Source organism: Ailuropoda melanoleuca, chromosome 14 (genome assembly GCF_002007445.2).
Source record: "Ailuropoda melanoleuca isolate Jingjing chromosome 14, ASM200744v2, whole genome shotgun sequence".
NCBI lineage: Eukaryota > Metazoa > Chordata > Mammalia > Carnivora > Ursidae > Ailuropoda > Ailuropoda melanoleuca.
The window spans coordinates 52,043,647-52,061,148 of record NC_048231.1 but is presented as its reverse complement, the minus strand read 5'-3'; the positions used below and the strand labels follow the sequence as shown (position 1 = coordinate 52,061,148).

At 39.3% G+C, this 17,502-nt stretch overlaps 1 protein-coding gene across 7 annotated transcripts in view; it reads left to right on the top strand.

The window, feature by feature from the left end:
- Positions 1-17,502, top strand: part of ARHGAP28 (Rho GTPase activating protein 28) — a 198,384-nt gene that overhangs the window by 113,626 nt on the left and 67,256 nt on the right. For all 7 annotated transcript variants that reach the window (XM_019802526.2, XM_019802528.2, XM_019802529.2 and 4 more), the window contains exon 3: positions 3,372-3,589. In XM_019802526.2, coding sequence (XP_019658085.1) covers positions 3,372-3,589 — 218 coding nt within the window. The remainder of the gene's footprint in view (positions 1-3,371; positions 3,590-17,502) is intronic.

Sequence of the window (17,502 nt, the reverse complement as noted above, 5' to 3'; positions counted from 1 at the left end):
TTTCTGACTTAGAATAATTATATATTTCAACTGAGATTTAATTAATTCACAAATATTTGTACCTACTCTTTGCAGGCAATGTAAGATGTTGGTGTTAGAGTTATAAACAAAGGCAGAAATGCTTCTTGCTCTAATGAGTTTATAATCTAGGAGGAAGGAAAATAATTAATGAAATGATATTACTAGATGTATGCTGAGGGAAAAATTATTTGAAGGAAAAACACACACAGCAGGATTAGGATGGGTAACAGTAGGACCTGACCTTGACTGAAGGGTTCAGAAAACAAACAAAAAGAAAGACTTCATTGAGGAAGAAATGAATAAACTGAGATCTGAAAGATTGAATGGCCAATAATTAGGGGACCAAATGGAAGGATTGGCATGTCCAAAGGCCTTGTAGCAAAATACAGCATGGAGCTTTTGAGGAACCAAATGTAAGCCAGTACTGCTAGAGGGGGGAGAGTGAAGAGAGCATGGTACAAGCTGTCGATAGGAAGGTCAGCAGCTTCTTGTCTTGTGGGCCATATTAAGGGTTTTATTCTTAATCCCAAGAGCAAGGAAGAACTGTGGCATTATTTTAGAAAAGGGCTTATCCTTGTATTTGGAAGTTCTAATTTAATTACAATATGGAGAATGGACTGGAAGGGGAGTCCAGAATGGGAGAAACAGCTGGGAGCCTACTGCAGCAGTTCAGGTGAGATATGATGGTAGCTTGGACCAGGGTGAGAGCAGAAGAGATAAAATAAAGCAGGAAATTTTTGAGAAATAATAAGGAGTTGATATCAAAAGGACTTGGTGATAATTTGGTTTTGATGTGTAAAAGAGGGAGATGTCAATAATGTTTTCTAAGTTTCTTTGCCAAATTAGATAGATAGATGGTGGGTTTCATTTACTGAAATGCGGAATACTGAAAGAAGCCACAAGCTGGGAATGAAGACTATGCATTCAGGTTTGAACAGTTGAGTTTGATATATGATTTCATAAGAGTCGAGTAGATGTCGAGTAGGTAGTTGGATATATGGAGCTGAAATTCAAAGGTGTGTTCTATGTGGAAGATATATATTTGGCAACTGGAGTGATGAACACAGGGTTCAATTTCCATAATTTAGCAATAGTAATACTGATCTCTACTCTAAGATATTTCTTTCCTATGGAGAATATATATTCTGCAGATTTCTGTACTCTTGAGTGCAGGGATTTAGACCATCCTCACCCCTAGCATATGTTAACTCCAATTACTCCTTCCTTCTATTCTTCGATTACTGTTAACAGAGGTGGAGGAAGGAAAAATTCCAATTTTTAAAACTTTAATATTAAACTGTATTTGTAAATTTTGTCTTAAAAATGAAAATGCTAAGTCTTAAGTAAAGGAAGATTTCAGAGTCATAGCTCACTAATTTAAAAGGTTTATTATTTTAGATTAAGGCTAGTAAGCTTAGGTTTACCTTTGTGTTTTCTGTTAAAGGGATAGCTAATAAAGGAAATGAATAATACAAACAAGATAGCAAAGCAAAGATTGACTAGCTAAGAAATTGAACTGTAAAGTACATTTAGAAGGCTTTGTTCATATACCAGTGATGCAATAATGTAACCAGAGTCCAAGAGTCTTAGACTGATGACTTGACAGGCTATTTACAAATCAATCTAATCTGCTCTTTAAATAAATCTCACTCAGGCAATGCCTGTTTAGCATAGTTCCCAGAGATGTATGTGTAGTGAATTTTCTGTTACATGATTTGTTATTCTGAATTTTTAAAATTATTTCTGGGGGCGCCTGGGTGGTGCAGTTGTTAAGCGTCTGCCTTCGGCTCAGGGCGTGATCCCGGCGTTCCAGGATCAAGCCCCACATCAGGCTCCTCCACTGGGAGCCTGCTTCTTCCTCTCCCACTCCCCCTGCTTGTGTTCCCTCTCTCGCTGGCTGTCTCTCTCTAATAAATAAATAAATCTTTAAAAAAATAAAATAAAATTATTTCTGCACATCTAATTTACAATAGCAATTAACCTTCATTTTGATGAATTTCAATTTTTTTAATTGCCTTCTGAAAAAAAAAGGAAAGATTACCTAATGTTCAGACTTATGGAGAAAAGTAAGAGAATGAATATCTATTGAATTCATCCTCTGTTCAGATTCTTTGCCATCTCATGAATAAATTGATAAAACAATCCTCATAGCCACCTGATATATTTTATTATTCCCTCCATTTTGCTAACAGGACAGAAACCTAGAGATATCTAAAAACTTTCCAAAGCCATTCACCTAGTAAATGGTTGCATTGGGATTTAAACCAGCATTTGAGTGATTAAAAAACCCTTTCCTGTACCACTAAGCCACTCTTTTTCTATTACAGTTTTAGTTTAAATATTCATATTTTATTGCTTGAGATTCGATGTCCAGATATGGCTTATATTTAACTCTCTGGTGAAGAAAATTACCTTACTAAATTTGCCAATTAACTTTTACTCTACTGGAAAACACTTTAAAATTTGACTTATTTAAAAGATATCACACGGGGTGCCTGGGTAGCTCAGTTGGTTAAGCATCTGATTCTTGATTTCGGCTCAGGTCGTGTCTCAGGGTCATAGGATCAGGCCCTGTGTCAGGCTCCAAGCAGGGGAGCCTGCTTCTCTCTCTCTCCTTCTCCATCTGCCCCTCCTCCCACTTGCACGCAGGAGCGTGCACCCTCTTTCTCAAATAAATAAATCCTTAAAAAATATCATACGGATTTTTCACTCATTCCTATAGGCCTTTCCCACAATTACTCTGGAAAAAAGGATGGTGTCTTTTTTTTAAATTGAAGTATAACTGACATATGACATATTAGTTTCAGGTGTACAACATAATGAATCAATATTTGTATACATTGCAAAGTGAGCACCACAGTAAGTCTAGTTTACAGCTATCAACATAGTTACAGACGTTTTTTCTTGTGATGACAGTGTTTAAAATCTACTCTCTTAGCAACTTTCTAATATTGCAATACAGTATTATTAACTATTGTTATCACTGTGCTGTACAGTACATCCCCATGACTTATTTATTTTATAACTGGAATCTTGTACCTTTGGTTCCTTCACTTATTTCACCTATCTCCCACCTCCTGCCTCTGGCAACTACCAGTCTCTTCTCTGTATCTATGAGCTTGTGGGCTTTGTTTTGTTTTGTTTTGTAAGATTTCACATAGAAGTGAGATCATATGGTATTTGTCTTTGTCTGGTTTATTTCACTTAACATGCCTTCAAGGTCCAAGATGGCCTTAATGCAGTGTTTATTGACACTTCCTATTCACTGATATGCACAGGGCTGTAGATATACACGTCATCTAATCAAATGCAGAATGTTCTAACCTTTTCTTGGTAACGTTATTTTTCAGAAGGAGAACTTGAAGCAGAGTGGTTGCAAGATGTCGGTTTATCAACCCTGATCTCGGGTGATGAAGAGGAGGATGGCAAAGCCTTGCTCTCTACGCTGACTCGAACCCAAGCAGCTGCAGTGAAAAAGAGATATAATACTTACACTCAAACCATGAGAAAAAAGAACAAGCAATCTATTCGGGATGTCAGAGACATCTTTGGAGTCAGTGAATCTCCTGTAAGTAATGAACATGGCTCAAAATTTTGGCTTGATTAGGGGCGAGGGGGAGAACATGAAGAAAATATTAGAAAAAGCTGGTCATCCTGCTCTTTTAGAGAAAACTAAAGCAGACAGCAGAGTGCAAAATTTTACAAATTTAAAACTTAAGTGGTCATTCCTTATCCCCCCGTCTCCCTCAACACTAAATTTATTCCCTTATTTGTTGAGTTGAGAATAACTAACATGGTAATGGAGCAGATCTTTATGGCTGGGATACACAGAGAGTTTACTTAAATCTAGCACTGTGTGGAAATTCTGTGGACAGGCAAAGGACTCCCAGATGAGTGGGTCCAAAGTATTCTAAGCAAGGGGTAAAAAGTGAAAGATACCAACATTAATTAAGCGGGCAAGAGAATGATTCAGAAAACCATAAGGAAAGCATCACTTGTTTTCTGAGAAATGGCTGGTTGAAATTCCAGCTCACCCTTAGCAATTCTGTGGCCACAATTTTACTTCTGAGGCTATTAGTCATGTTCTCCTATTGCTCTGTTTTACTACTAGCCCTGCTCATTTATTCCTTCACTTATTGCATCATTGAAATCATTGAAATCAATTGAAATAATTGAAATCAATAGTTGCATCAGTGATACAACCAATATTATTGGATTCATTCTCTGTGCAAGATTCTATATTAGGTTCTATGCAGATAGGATTCTTGGAACTTTGGGGATATATGGGGAAAAAAAAGAAACTTGATATTCTGCTATAGCTACAGATAGTTACCTGGGGCAAGTTAGTTAATCACTCTGATTTACATTTCTTATGTGTTTAATGTGATATCAATAATGACATAAATTAAAACTTCAAGGATATTGGGTGGCAGACTTGGTTGAAGGCACCCTCCAATTTGAGTTACTTGAGGTTGTCTGTAAGTCATGTCTCCTCTTAGATATATTAATCACACTGGGTAGTGGTCAGAGTAGCTCGTATTTCCAAGTTAACCTTTGCGTTGGTGCTAATAAAGCCCTAGAATAGCACCTTGTCCCTTAGAGCTTTCTAATGATGGAAATGATTTCTGTGCTGTCCAAAGGGACAGCTAGTATGTGTCCGATATGCAGCTAATGTGACTAAGGAACTGAAAATGTCATATTATTTAATCTTAATTGATTTAAATCTAAATTGCCACATGTGGCTTGGAGCTAATGTATTGAGCAACATGGTTCTAGAATCTTCTGTTGTACAAAATTGTATACCTGAGGCGCAGTGCATTTTTAGTTCTGTGCTGTTTTAACTTTCATCCTAGTTGAAACCTGTATCTTTGTGGAAGGCAAGATTTTCTATAGCTGTAGTTGAGTAAAGGTGACACCCACAACCTGAGGCAAGGGCTTCAAGCATGTGAGTCCTGGCCAAGATGCCTAACAAAGAAAAGGTTTACCCTGCTGGTTTAAATTCCCTGGGTCGTTTCACATTTATCTCCCAGATCGTTTCAAGAGATTCCTAAGAACTTGGTCTATATGCTTCCTTTCCCATTTTTGTTTCCAGCTACTTCAGACTAAGATTTTTCCTCTTCCCTAACAAACTGCAAAATAGGAGAGTGTCTATAGCTTCTCTGAATCCTGCAGGTACTCAAGAAGATGCATACAATGCATCTTTAGGTTTCCTCAAACTTTGGACTTCTAGTCACATAGAAACAGTGTTCTTCCCTCTTTTAGTTAGACCCTCAAGGGAAATATAAAGTGGGCACTTATTCATTGGGGCTTTAAGTGTAAAAGTAAATGAAGGGTGTCTTACTTTTCCATAACATGCGGGTGCAGGAAACTGGGTTTAACTCCAGCAAAGGTAGAGAGAGGACCGTGTTTGTGGTGGGCAAGGGGAGTGGCCCTGGGCACTCTTTCTACTGCCCATCTTCCTCTTCTCCCTTCCACTCTTGCTGTTGAAGCCCCATTCCAGAGTGAATAGAGATTGCAGCAGGGAGAGTGGTTGTGGGTGAAGGGAAGGCTGTATGTTCCAGGGAGTAGAGGTCTTGCATTATATTGAGAAGTGCAGCATCTGGAAGTCAGTGAAAGCCTGCCATTGTGTATGTGAGTTCAGAGTTCAGATTGTTCTTCATCAAAATTGTAAAAAGCCACATAAAGCTAGCCTTTAAAGAAAATACGGTAGGGCTTTCTAGGGAACATGGCGGAAAAGTAGGGGACCCTCGTTTCATCTGGAATTCAGCTAGATTTCTATCAAATCATTCTGAACCCCTATGAATTCAACTTGAGATCTAAGAAAAGAATTGCTGAAATTCTATAAAGAGAAAAGCGACCACTTTTTGCAAGGTAGGAGGTGCAGAGACATGAATCTGAGGAATTTATCCGAAGATAAACTGCAGCAGGGAAGGAGCCTCCTAAGCCAGCTACTGGAAAGTGATACAGCTGCGGAGTTCAAACTCAGAACTTTTAGAAGTCTGCTCCAGTGAGGGACATCCCTGCCTGAAAAGTGCTCAGGTGGCAAAGCAGGGCAGAATCTTAGATGGGACAGCGTGGTCTCAGGATCCCCAGGATCAGAGAAAGAATGGGGGTGCCTGAGTGCAGCAGAGTTTCCAAGCATTGTAGCCAGGAAGCCAGCTACAATCAGCAGGCCTGGGAGTGAGATCTCAGCTACGTGTTGCCATAAACAAGGAACTACGGCACAATCCTGCAACTGCTCTCTAAGCAGGGGCCCAGTAAGTGACAACCAGTCCAACACGCTGCTCCTTTCTCCAGGAGGAGCGGCGAGGGTTCTCGCAGGATCAGGCAACCCTCCCCAAGCAGGGGCCCAGCGAGCTGGGGGGCCATGATGAGACTCCCCGCTCCCCTGAGAGGATTTGTCTGGGTGTGCACTGCAGGATTCTGCAGAGTTTAGTTCACACAAAAGGGACCAAGTGCTTTTCCCTAAGGTGCACTGAAGAGTGGGGGCAGCAATCGTTCAGCAGATCAGGACACTGCCATTTTTACTTTTTTTTTCATCCTCTAAAGAAGTGCAAAAATCTTTCAGGGAACAAAAGCCAAATAGAGCAACCCAAAGCAGCTTACGCTGAGCCCCACTGCCTGGCAAGGGGTGGTACAACTCTGCCCAGGCAAAGACACTTGAGGATCAGTGCAGCAGGCTCCTGCCCCAGAAGTCTAGCAGGAACATCAGGCAAATACCAGGTTTATGGGTCACACAGAACTGAAAAACTCCTGCGAGAGGGGGAAATAGTATATAGAATTCAAGGTTTTTTTCTCATGAATCTTCCGTATTTCAGTTTAAAATTTTCTTTTGCTTTTTTTTTCTTTTCAACTAGTTTATTTCATCAACTCTTTGTTTTTAAGACTTTTTAAAAATTTTTCATTTTTACATTTACATTTTACAGATATATTCTTCATTTTTGGCTCCGTTTCATCGTATTCAGTTTTATTTTTGTGTGAATATATGTATAAGTTTTTCTTTCTTTACAATTTTGGGGTTTAGTGTCATCTAACAAACATACCAAAATATACCCAGGATCAAGTGGATTACCCTGTTTTGTCCACCTGTGAGATTATATTCTCTCTTCTTTCCCTTTTTTCTTTTTCTTTTCTTGTTTTGTTTCTGACCTCTTCGGATTTGTCTAGTGTGTAACGTGGTAGATATTTTTATTTTGTTCTCTAGCTCATCTCTTCTTCTCTGGACAAAATGACTACAAGGAGAAATTCACAATAAAAGGAAGAACCAGAGGTAATACTCTTTGCCACAGATCTAATCGCTATGGATATAATAAAATGACAGACCCAGAATTCAGAATAACAATTATAAAGTTACTAGCCAGGCTTGAAAAAAACATAAAAGACACTAGAGAATCTCTTAGTGCAGAAATAAAATCTAATCAGGCTGAAATTAAAAATGCTTTAACTGAGATGCAGTCTAAAATGGATGCTTTAACAGCTAGGGTAACTGAGGCAGAAGAGAAAGTCAGTGACATAGAAGACAACATGAGGAAAAGAGAGAAAAACAGCTAATGGACCATGAGGGGAGGCTATGAGAAATTCGTGTTACCATAAGGCAAAACAATATTAGAATTATTGGGGTCACAGAGGAAGAAAAAAGAGAGGGGGCGGGACAAAAGGTATATTTGAGCAGATCACAGCTGAGAACTTCCCTAATCCATGGAAGGAAACAGGCATTCAAGTCAGGAGGCACAGAGAATCCCCCTTCAAAATCAATAAAAATAGGTCAACACTCTGACATATAATAAATAGTGAAGATTGCAAATTTCAGAGATAAAGAGAAAATTCTGGAAGCGGTTCGAGAGAAGAGGTCCTTAACATACAAGGAAGGAACATTTGACTGGCAGCAGACCTATCCACAGAGACCAGGCAGGCCAATAAAGGGCTGGCATGATATATTCAGAACAGGGAACAGAACAGGGAACCCAGAAATGGACCCTCAACTATATGGTCAACTGATCTTTGACAAAGTAGGAAAAAATATCCAATGGGAAAAGGACAGTCTCTTTAACAAATGGTGTTGGGAAAATTGGACAGCCACATGTAGAAGAATGAAACTGGACCATTTTCTTACACCATACACAAACATAAACTTGAAATAGATGAAAGACCTAAATGTGAGACAGGAATCCATCAAAACCTAGAGGAGAACACAGGCAGCTACCTCTGTGACCTCGGCCATGCAACTTCTTGCTAGACATGTCTCCAAAGGCAAGGGAAACAAAAGCAAAAATGAACTTTTGGGACTTCATCAAGATAAAAAACTTCTGCACAGCAAAGGAAACAGTCGACAAAACTAAAAGGCAACCTATGGAATGGGAGAAGATATTTGCAAATGACCTATCAGATAAAGGGCTAGTATCTAAGGTCTATAAAGAACTTATCAAACTCAACACCCAAAGAATAAAAAATCCAATAAAGAAATGGGCAGAAGACATGAACAGACATTTCTCCAAAGAAGACATCCAGATGGCCAATAGACACATGAAAAAATGCTCCACATCACTTGGCATCAGGGAAATACAAATCAAAACCACAATGAATACCCCCTCACACCAGTCAGAATGGCTAAAATTAGTAAGTCAGGAAACAACAAATGTTGGTGAGGATGTGGAGGAAGGGGAACCCTCTTACACTGGTGGTGATAATGCAAGTTGGTGCAGCCACTCTGGAAAACAGTATATAGGTTCGTCAAGCAGTTAAAAATAGAGGTACACTATGAGCCAGCAATTGTACTACTAGGTATTTACCCCAAAGATGTAAATGTAGTGATCCAAAGGGGCACCTGCACCCCAATGTTTATACCAGCAATGTCCACAATAACCAAACTATGTAAAGGGCCAAGATGTCCATTGACAGATGAATGGATAAAGAAGTTGTTGTATATGTGTATATAGGTTGTACATATATATACACACACACACACACACACACACACAATGGAATATTACTCAGCCATCAGACAGGATGAATACTTAACCATTTACATCAACGTGGATGGAACTGGAGGGTATTATGCTGAGCAAAATAAGTCAGTCAGGGAAAGACAATTATTATATGGTTTCACTCATATGTGGAATATAAGAAACAGCATAGAGGATCATAGGGGAAGGGTGGGAAAACTGAAGGGGAAGTCATCAGAGAGGGAGACAAACCATAAGATATTCTTAATCACAGGAAACAAACTGAGGGTTGGTGGACGGGAGTTGGATGGGGGGGATGGGGCAACTGGGTGATGGGCTGTAAGGAGGGTCGTGATGTGATGAGCACTGGGTGTTATATTCAACTGATGTATTATTTAACTCTACATCTGAAACTAATGATATACTATATGTTGGCTAATTGAATTTAAATTAAAAAAATATATGGTGTATATACCATATATCAGGCCTGATAAACATCTTCACACATTTTCTTCCTAAAAAATTCAGCATCTGTTTCTGCAAGTGGACTTGGAAATTTCTTAGAAACATACCTAAACTTTTTAAGTTTTCTCTCTGAATTTGACAGCATAAATACCAATTCCTCTCTCCCTCTTCTTGCCCAAAGTACCTGTCTGTCCTTGTCTGTCTCTTTGTTTGCTTCTGTCCTCCTTCACTTCCTCCTTCCTTCTATGTGTGTGTGTGTGTGTGTGTGTGTGTATGTGTGTGTGTATTTCTGTGTGTTTCTGTCTCCCCCGCCCTCCATCCTCTCCTACTCTTTATTTCTTTGACATAATTTACATACAATAATAGAATAGTCATGTAAAGTTTCCATTTCACTTTCTTAATGAGGATTTAACGTTGAGTTTCATTAGGTAAGTTTGCATTGATTTTAGACATGTGAATCCGATCCAGTGTACTTACCTAATGAAGATATAAATTCAGTAATTTAAAAGATGGATAGGTAGATTATGCTAGTCTTTTCTTAATTTTTTGCACATTGAATCCCATGCTTGGAATAATTTTTCTCCAGAATTTTGGAGGTACTTGTCCATTGTCTTCTCTTTGCACTGTTGGCTGTGGGGAAGCACAGTATCTCTACTGATCTCATTCCTTTATATACCAATGTGGAAGCCTTTTGAACCTTATGTTTATTGTTGGAACCTTGCATTTTTACCAGTTTCACCTTTTTACCACCTCCATCCTAGTCCCTGTATTTGAACCCTTTCAATATGAGCACTCAGTCATTCTTTAGGTTCTATATATTGCCTTCTAACATTTAAAACCAGTAATTATTCCCTTCTTTTTCTCCCTTATCGCCTCCTGAAATTCCTATTAGATGAGTGTTGAATTGTTTGGATTGAACCTCAATGTCTTTTAAATGTTCTCTTATTTTCCAAGCTTTATTTGTGTGTATGTTTGTTCTGCATTCTTGCCTATCCTTTCAACTTCTTTTTTTATAACAATAATTTGGTCATGGTGCTATCAATACTTCAGCCTTTCATTAATTTTAAGAAATTTTAAAAAGATTTTATTTATTTATTTATTTGAGAGAAATAGCAGGAGAGAGGGAGAGAGTGGATGAGCAGGGAGGAGAGGGAGAAGCAGCCTCCCCGCCGAGTAAGGAGCCCGATGTGAGACTCGATCCTAGGACCTTGGGATCATGACTTGAGCCGAAGGCAGATGCTTAACTGACTGAGCCACCCAGGCACCCTAATTTTAAGAAATTTAACAGTCATGTTGTTAATTTCCTGAAGCCTCTCCTTTCCCCTGACTTCCTCTGTTTCTTAGTGTTCTCTTTTTTCATGCTCTGAAGGTACTAAATTAAACCTTAAATTCCAAGGTGGTCTTCTTTCCCTTGAATTACTGTTTTCTTCAGGGTCCTCTGTTTATTTTTGGCATCATTACTATTCAGTTGATTTTGATCTTTGGGTGTTGATTCCCATTTATTAATGGAGGACTGGGTTGATTTATTGTTTGATTCATTGATTGATGAGTATAAGTAAAGACTATATTTCCTATGCAGTTACGTAGACTTATTTTCTCTCCAAAACTCTCGCAGTCTGGGCCTATGTGAGTGATAAAGTGTGTCAGTCAGCTGTCACACTTCACTTTAAGACAAACCAATATGGTATCCATGTCAAAATAATGATAATCCTGAAGAACTATAATTTATTTGCTTTGCAGGCAAACCTAACTTCCCTTTTTATATTTCTGTCCATATTCTTTTAGAAGGCTCTAATGAAGGGCAATATTATTTTCTGTCCAGGACCACTACACCAGGACAACACCCCTCCTGCCCCAGGTGCTCATTTTGTCACCAAGAGGACACTTGGTGGGTTTTATTCTAGAATCGCAGTTAGCTGCTGTCTGCTGTTCAGTGTTAGAGGGAGGGATGGTTTCCTGGCCTCTTTGTTCAGAAAAACATTCTTAGGTTACTTTGGCCATTATCTTCTGAATTGGGGATGCCTTACCGTTCTTTTATTCACATGCTTGATATGTGCTTACTTCTAGCTTGCATTTATCTTCTACACATTTTTCTTTGTAGCTTTTTTCAGGCTAAGGTTTTCCTCTGCCCTTATCAAACCATGCTTGCTTGCTTTTTATCTTCCAGGAACATCCAACAATTTCTGTTCTGTTAATGGAAATGTTCAGTGGTTTCTAGATCTACTCTTTGAAAAAGGTATCTCTTTTGACACTTTGAGTGATTTGAGGAGGAAGGAGAAAGTGGTATGTGCATTTTGCTGTCTTGATCCAATTTTCCTATGCTGATTCTTCAGTAGTATTTATTTGTTTCTTCCAAAAAATGTGTTTTTCCTTATTATTATAAAAATAGCACATAATCTTTACTGGAAACTTAGAAAATATGGACAAGCAAGTTAAAAAATGACTGCTTCTACACACCCAAATAAAATTTTACAATTTAATTAAATATCCAATAAAAATAATTTTCAGTGGAATTCTGGCCATAAAGGAATAGACTCTTTAACCCTTGTGTTAGTAGAGCTACTTACTATACAGTAAATCACAAATACTAGGGGCACGTGGGTGGCTCAGTTGTTAAGTATCTGCCTTCGGCTCAGGTCATGATCCCAGGGTCCTGGGATCGAGCCCTGCATCAGGCTTCCTGCTCAGTGGGAAGCCTGCTTCTCCCTCTCCCACTCCCCCTGCTCTTGCTCCCTCTCTCGCTGTGTCTCTTTCTGTCAAATAAATAAAATCTTTAAAAAAAAAACAAAAACAAAAACAAATACTAAATCAACCTCTGGAAACATAATACAAAGTCTACAGTACTTTTCATCATGAACAGAATTTTAGTGCCCAAATACATTTGTTTCTAATATTTAGAAGATGTGAATCAAATGTTCCTTTCAGTAACACATTTAATTGAGCAAAATAGTCAATCTAATTTATTTCCAATTTCATAATTGATAAATAACTAGTCAAAGGTGGAACCAACATAACTGACTGCATAAATATCGTCATGCAGCCTGAATGAATGAATGAATGAATGAATGAATGAATTAGAGACCGAATGCACGTGCTCACACTAGTGGGGGAGGGAGGTGTAGAGAGAGAGAGGGAGAGAGAATTTTTTTATTAGTTTCATAGGTAAAATTTAGTGATTCATCAGTTGCATATAATACCCAGTGCTCATTAAATCAAGTGCCCTCCTCAATGCCCCTCACCCAGTTACCCCTTCTGCTCCCCCATCCCCCACCTCTCCTCCAGAAACCTGAGAGGAAGAGAGAGAGAGAGGGAGAGAGAGAGAGAATCTTAAGCAGGCTCCAGGCCCAGCTCAGAGTCCGATGTGGGGCTTAATCTCATGACCCTGAGATCATGACCTCTAAGCCAAAATCAAGAGTCGGATGGTCAACTGACTGAGCCACCCAGGAGCCCCTCATGAACCCTCTTAAAAACACACACACACACACACACGATTATATTACCTATATACACACTTCAGTGCATGTAATAGAAAACCCAAGAAATCATGAGTTATATAAATACGGATTTTTTTCCTCTCTCTTTAGGAAGAAGGTGAGGGTAGGTGTTCCTTTGCTTTAGCATGGATCCATCTTCCTTCTCTCTTTCTAATTTGTCATTCATATGCAGCCTTCATCCTTTTGCTTATAAGTTGGTTGGGCCACTCTTAGCACTATAATCATATCCCTGGCCATGCCTGGAATTTGTACCAACTTACTCTTCCTGACCTTAGTTTCCTAGAAATCTTACTCTATAGAATTCCAGTCACCTTTCATTGCCCAGAAATGTAGGTGATCACCCTTAGCTGCAAGAAAGTCTAAGAAATCAATGATTTTTTAATTGGACACAAATGTCCCTGAGGAAAAAAAAGAATCAGGATTCTTTTAAGGAAGACTGGTGATTGGGTTTGGTGTAAACAGTTAACAGTATTCTCCACAGAGACCAGTGTCTGTCATCATGCCTTTTTTTTTTTTTTTTAAGATTTTATTTATTTGACAGAGATAGAGACAGCCAGCGAGAGAGGGAACACAAGCAGGGGGAGTGGGAGAGGAAGAAGCAGGCTCATAGCAGAGGAGCCTGATGTGGGGCTCGATCCCATAACGCTGGGATCACGCCCTGAGCCGAAGGCAGACACTTAACCGCGGTGCCACCCAGGCGCCCCTGTCATCATGCCTTGACTGTAGCGGGCTCTCAGTATTGGCGGATGAATGGCTACGTGCGGTGATTGGTGCACAGCACTCAGATCTACAGACCTCTCCACAAATCTGTGTCAGTGTACACGCATATGTGGAACACATACTTGAATGCACAATTACCCTGCAGAGACTATGCCTGAATAAACATGCACATTCATTTTTCTCAGTAGCCAGATAATTTTTGTTGTATCCCAGCTCCTCTTTTGGATGTGACCCTGGATGAAGAAGGGGTATCAACCATTCCTTGCAGAAATGGCCAACTGGCAAGATGAAGCAAGGGGACTTAAGAGTAAGGAGGCTAGGAAAAGTAATTCTTTCAGGGCAGTCAGGAAAACTTGAGCAAAATGCCTACTTGCCTTGTAAGAAAGAAGGAAACAGAGACTCTTAAACTCAGGAATGAATAATTAAATAGTTAAATCCACAAATAACTACGTGGCCTGTCTGCACTTACAGCAACAAAACCACAACTGCACTTCCAGCCCCAGCCAGAAGTCAAGATGTCGGGGATGTCATCAGCTAAACTGTTGTTCTTTTTGCTGAACACGTAATGGAAAGTCTTATGCTACTCTCCATGTATCTTTCAGTATTGATTTAATTCTCAATATAAGAAACACTCTGACATTTCAGTTATTTTCTCAATGTAAGTACTTTGTGGGGTGTGCTGCATGGTAGCATCTTAAATGTGTAACAACAAGCGGGGAAAAGTGCAGTATCTAGCACAGGAGGTGAACACATTTTTTAGAGCCCACCTTGTCTATTTTAGTACAAAGATTCAAAGAGTGCTAATCTGAGTTCATAACTGCCAATGACATGATCTCAGTAGAAAGTTTTTGTGTGTGTGAGATGAATCCCATGCTGTGATCTATACCACTTGGCATAAGGACTAGGCCCTCTTACTGAAATGATGCAACCTGAGTAGAGACATAGAAAGACATGCGTTTACTGACATCTGCTTCCACTTGGATTCATGGCAGCAGAAAATTTACGGTGAGAGACTTTCCTCTGTTATGACTTATATGTTACCTTCTCTTGAGCTCTACATTTTTTCCTTCCTAGCAGAGGAAGAGGGATTCTGTAGATGTTCTAAGAATAACCCTTGTACCATCCTTGATCTGATGAATAATGATGATGATGATCTTTAGTTTCTATACAGCTTATTTTCATCTTACACATATTCTATGTGGGGGATTCTATTTGGATCTTAAAAAATTGTCCCAATACAGGCTAGCCATTGGTTCCTTCCAAATTCTGCTTAAGGGTTTCAATGTGTCCAGTTTGTGTTCTGGCTGCTCTTCTGTTGCCTGAGGGTATGTCAAGCTCTGAAGGTGGAATATGGTCAGCTGGGGCTGTGAGCAATTCTATTTTGCAGATTTTGTCACTAGTTTTATTTTTTTCCCTAATTTCATTATTTTCTCATGAGATCATGAGTATTAATTCCATTTAGTTAGCAGTCTTTACTTTTTCTGTTGAGGTGGCAGGAAGTGTCCTCAGGTTTTAGATTGTTCCTGCATCGTAGGGAGTCTTACATACCTTACTTCCAACCAGGACTCTTGATTGAGGTTGTGATTCCTCTCCTTCTGCCCTTTATTCCTTCAGACCAGCCAGAGGAGGGACATGCAGGGTAGAAACTAGTGTTATCAAATAGTGGATTTCTGTCAACCTTTATCCTAGCTGACTCTGTCTATTATTTTGATCGCCTCCTCTTCCTCCTGTGGGTGAGGGAGGAATTCCTATCCTGGGGTTATAGGGGTGACTTGACACTCAACAACAACACAAGATCCACAGCAATTTATTATCACATATTCTCACAGCCTGGGGGAGGAGGACACCACACAGAGCCACATGTGGGTGCACTTGGGGACAGAGTGAATAACCAGGGGCGGTAGGAAGCAGGCTTTGTGGTATCAAGAGAGTGAGGTGCACCGTGGTTCCCATGGGAAGATGTGACTGGCTTGTTTGAGTAATTCCACCGGCTGACAGGGAACTGAAACCCACTGCTCGTGGATAAGCAGGAATTGTGTCTGGTCCCCTGGATAAGGAGCACTGTCTGTCTAGGGGACCTTGTATGAGGGACCAGAGTAGGAGAGAAGCTTGTAGTTAGACTGCTCACGGTCCTTCTGCTTTTACCAGATGGCAAGGCAGCACGGAAGAGTGAGCTTTATTTGAAGTCTTATATGCCACACCCAACACACCCACCCTGGCCATGGACTTATGATTAGTCTAGGCTGCTTTTGTTTCTTTTCCCTTTCATCACTATTTCATCTATTTCAATTACTTGAAGGTCTTATCACCTTTTAAAGGTGAATAAAAGGGCAAGTGTGGTGCCAAACATGTGAAGAAATCTTGCAGTGAGATGGAAGAGGGTATTGAAGTTTTGTTCCAGCCCTAACCTTGAATTACTGACCGGTTTCTAGAATGAGAAAGCAAGTACTCTTCCTTCTCCCAGGAGGGTGGTGAGGGCTAACATAGCAGAGTAACTACAGAGAATAGTACACATATTAATTTGCATAATAGTATATATTACAAAATGTCACATCTTCTTAGCAGATTGCACCTTTTATCCTTTGAGCAAATCTGCCAAGAAATATCTGTGGATACTAAATTTTCATATCCAAAAAGCTTAAATCCTAAATTGGTGAGTGTCAAAGTGCTAGGCCCTATATTAATTTTTTTCAGAAATTTGTAAATATTAATCTGCTTGTTTTTGCATATAGTGTTAATGTTGAGAAATCTGATGTCTCTCTAAATCTTATTCCTTTATTTATTTCCTTCTCTCATTTTTATATTTCTGGAAGCCTTTTACATTTATTTTTAGTGTTGGGAGACCTGAACTGTCATCAGGATAGGACATCTTTTTTAAAAAATTTTTAAATATTTTTTTATTTGAGAGAGAGAGAGAGCTAGTCCATGTGTTTGGTGGGGGATCGTGGGGGAGACGCAAAGGAAGAGAGAAACCCAAGCCAACTCCAGGCTGAGCACAGAGCCCCACACAGGGCTTGATCTCATGACCCTGAGATCACGACGCGAGCAGAAATCAGAGGAGTTGAGTGCGCAACTGTCTGCACACCCAGGCGCCCCTGACCTCTTTTTTTAAAATCATCATGAACACTTAGCTTTTTGCTGCTGAAAAATATTCCTTTTCTTTCACTTCTGGCCATTTTCTTTCCATTGTTTCTTTAATTATTTTATTTTTCCATTTTCCTATTCTTCCTTTCATTGCCTGCATGTTAAACTCACATAGTTCTTAAATTGTATGTTATATTTCCTTGTCTTTTTTCCTGTTTGTTCCATATGCTAGTAAATTTGGACTGTATCATTTTGTAGATTCCTAATTCTCATTTTTGCCATGAGTGGTTATGATTTAGCCTCTACTGATTTTTTAATTCAATAGTCATACTGTTAATTGACAGAAACTCCTTCTTTTTCACTGATTCCCTTTTATTGGGATAGTTAGTTCTGATTTATGGTTGTAATATCTTCTCAAATCTCTCTGAAATTAAGTTATTTTAAGCCTTTTTCCTTCCTTCAATTCTTTTTCCCAGAATGTTTATCACTGTACTTTTTTAGAATGCTGATTTTTCTCCATGAGTGACTTATTCATTACAATATTCTCTGGTGTCTGATGGTCCTTGGTGATTGATTTATATTTAAATATGGACTAGATTGACCAGTTAGTGACTTAGAGTGTGTTATTGCTGTATAATTTCTCCACCATGATACAGATATTTTCCCAAAGGATTCTTTATTGAATGAGAGGGCTGATTTTGGGTACTGTATAAGTCAGTAAGGTATGTAAGTGGAAGTAAGTTTAACTGTACATATGGTGGGTGTCATGCTCATGT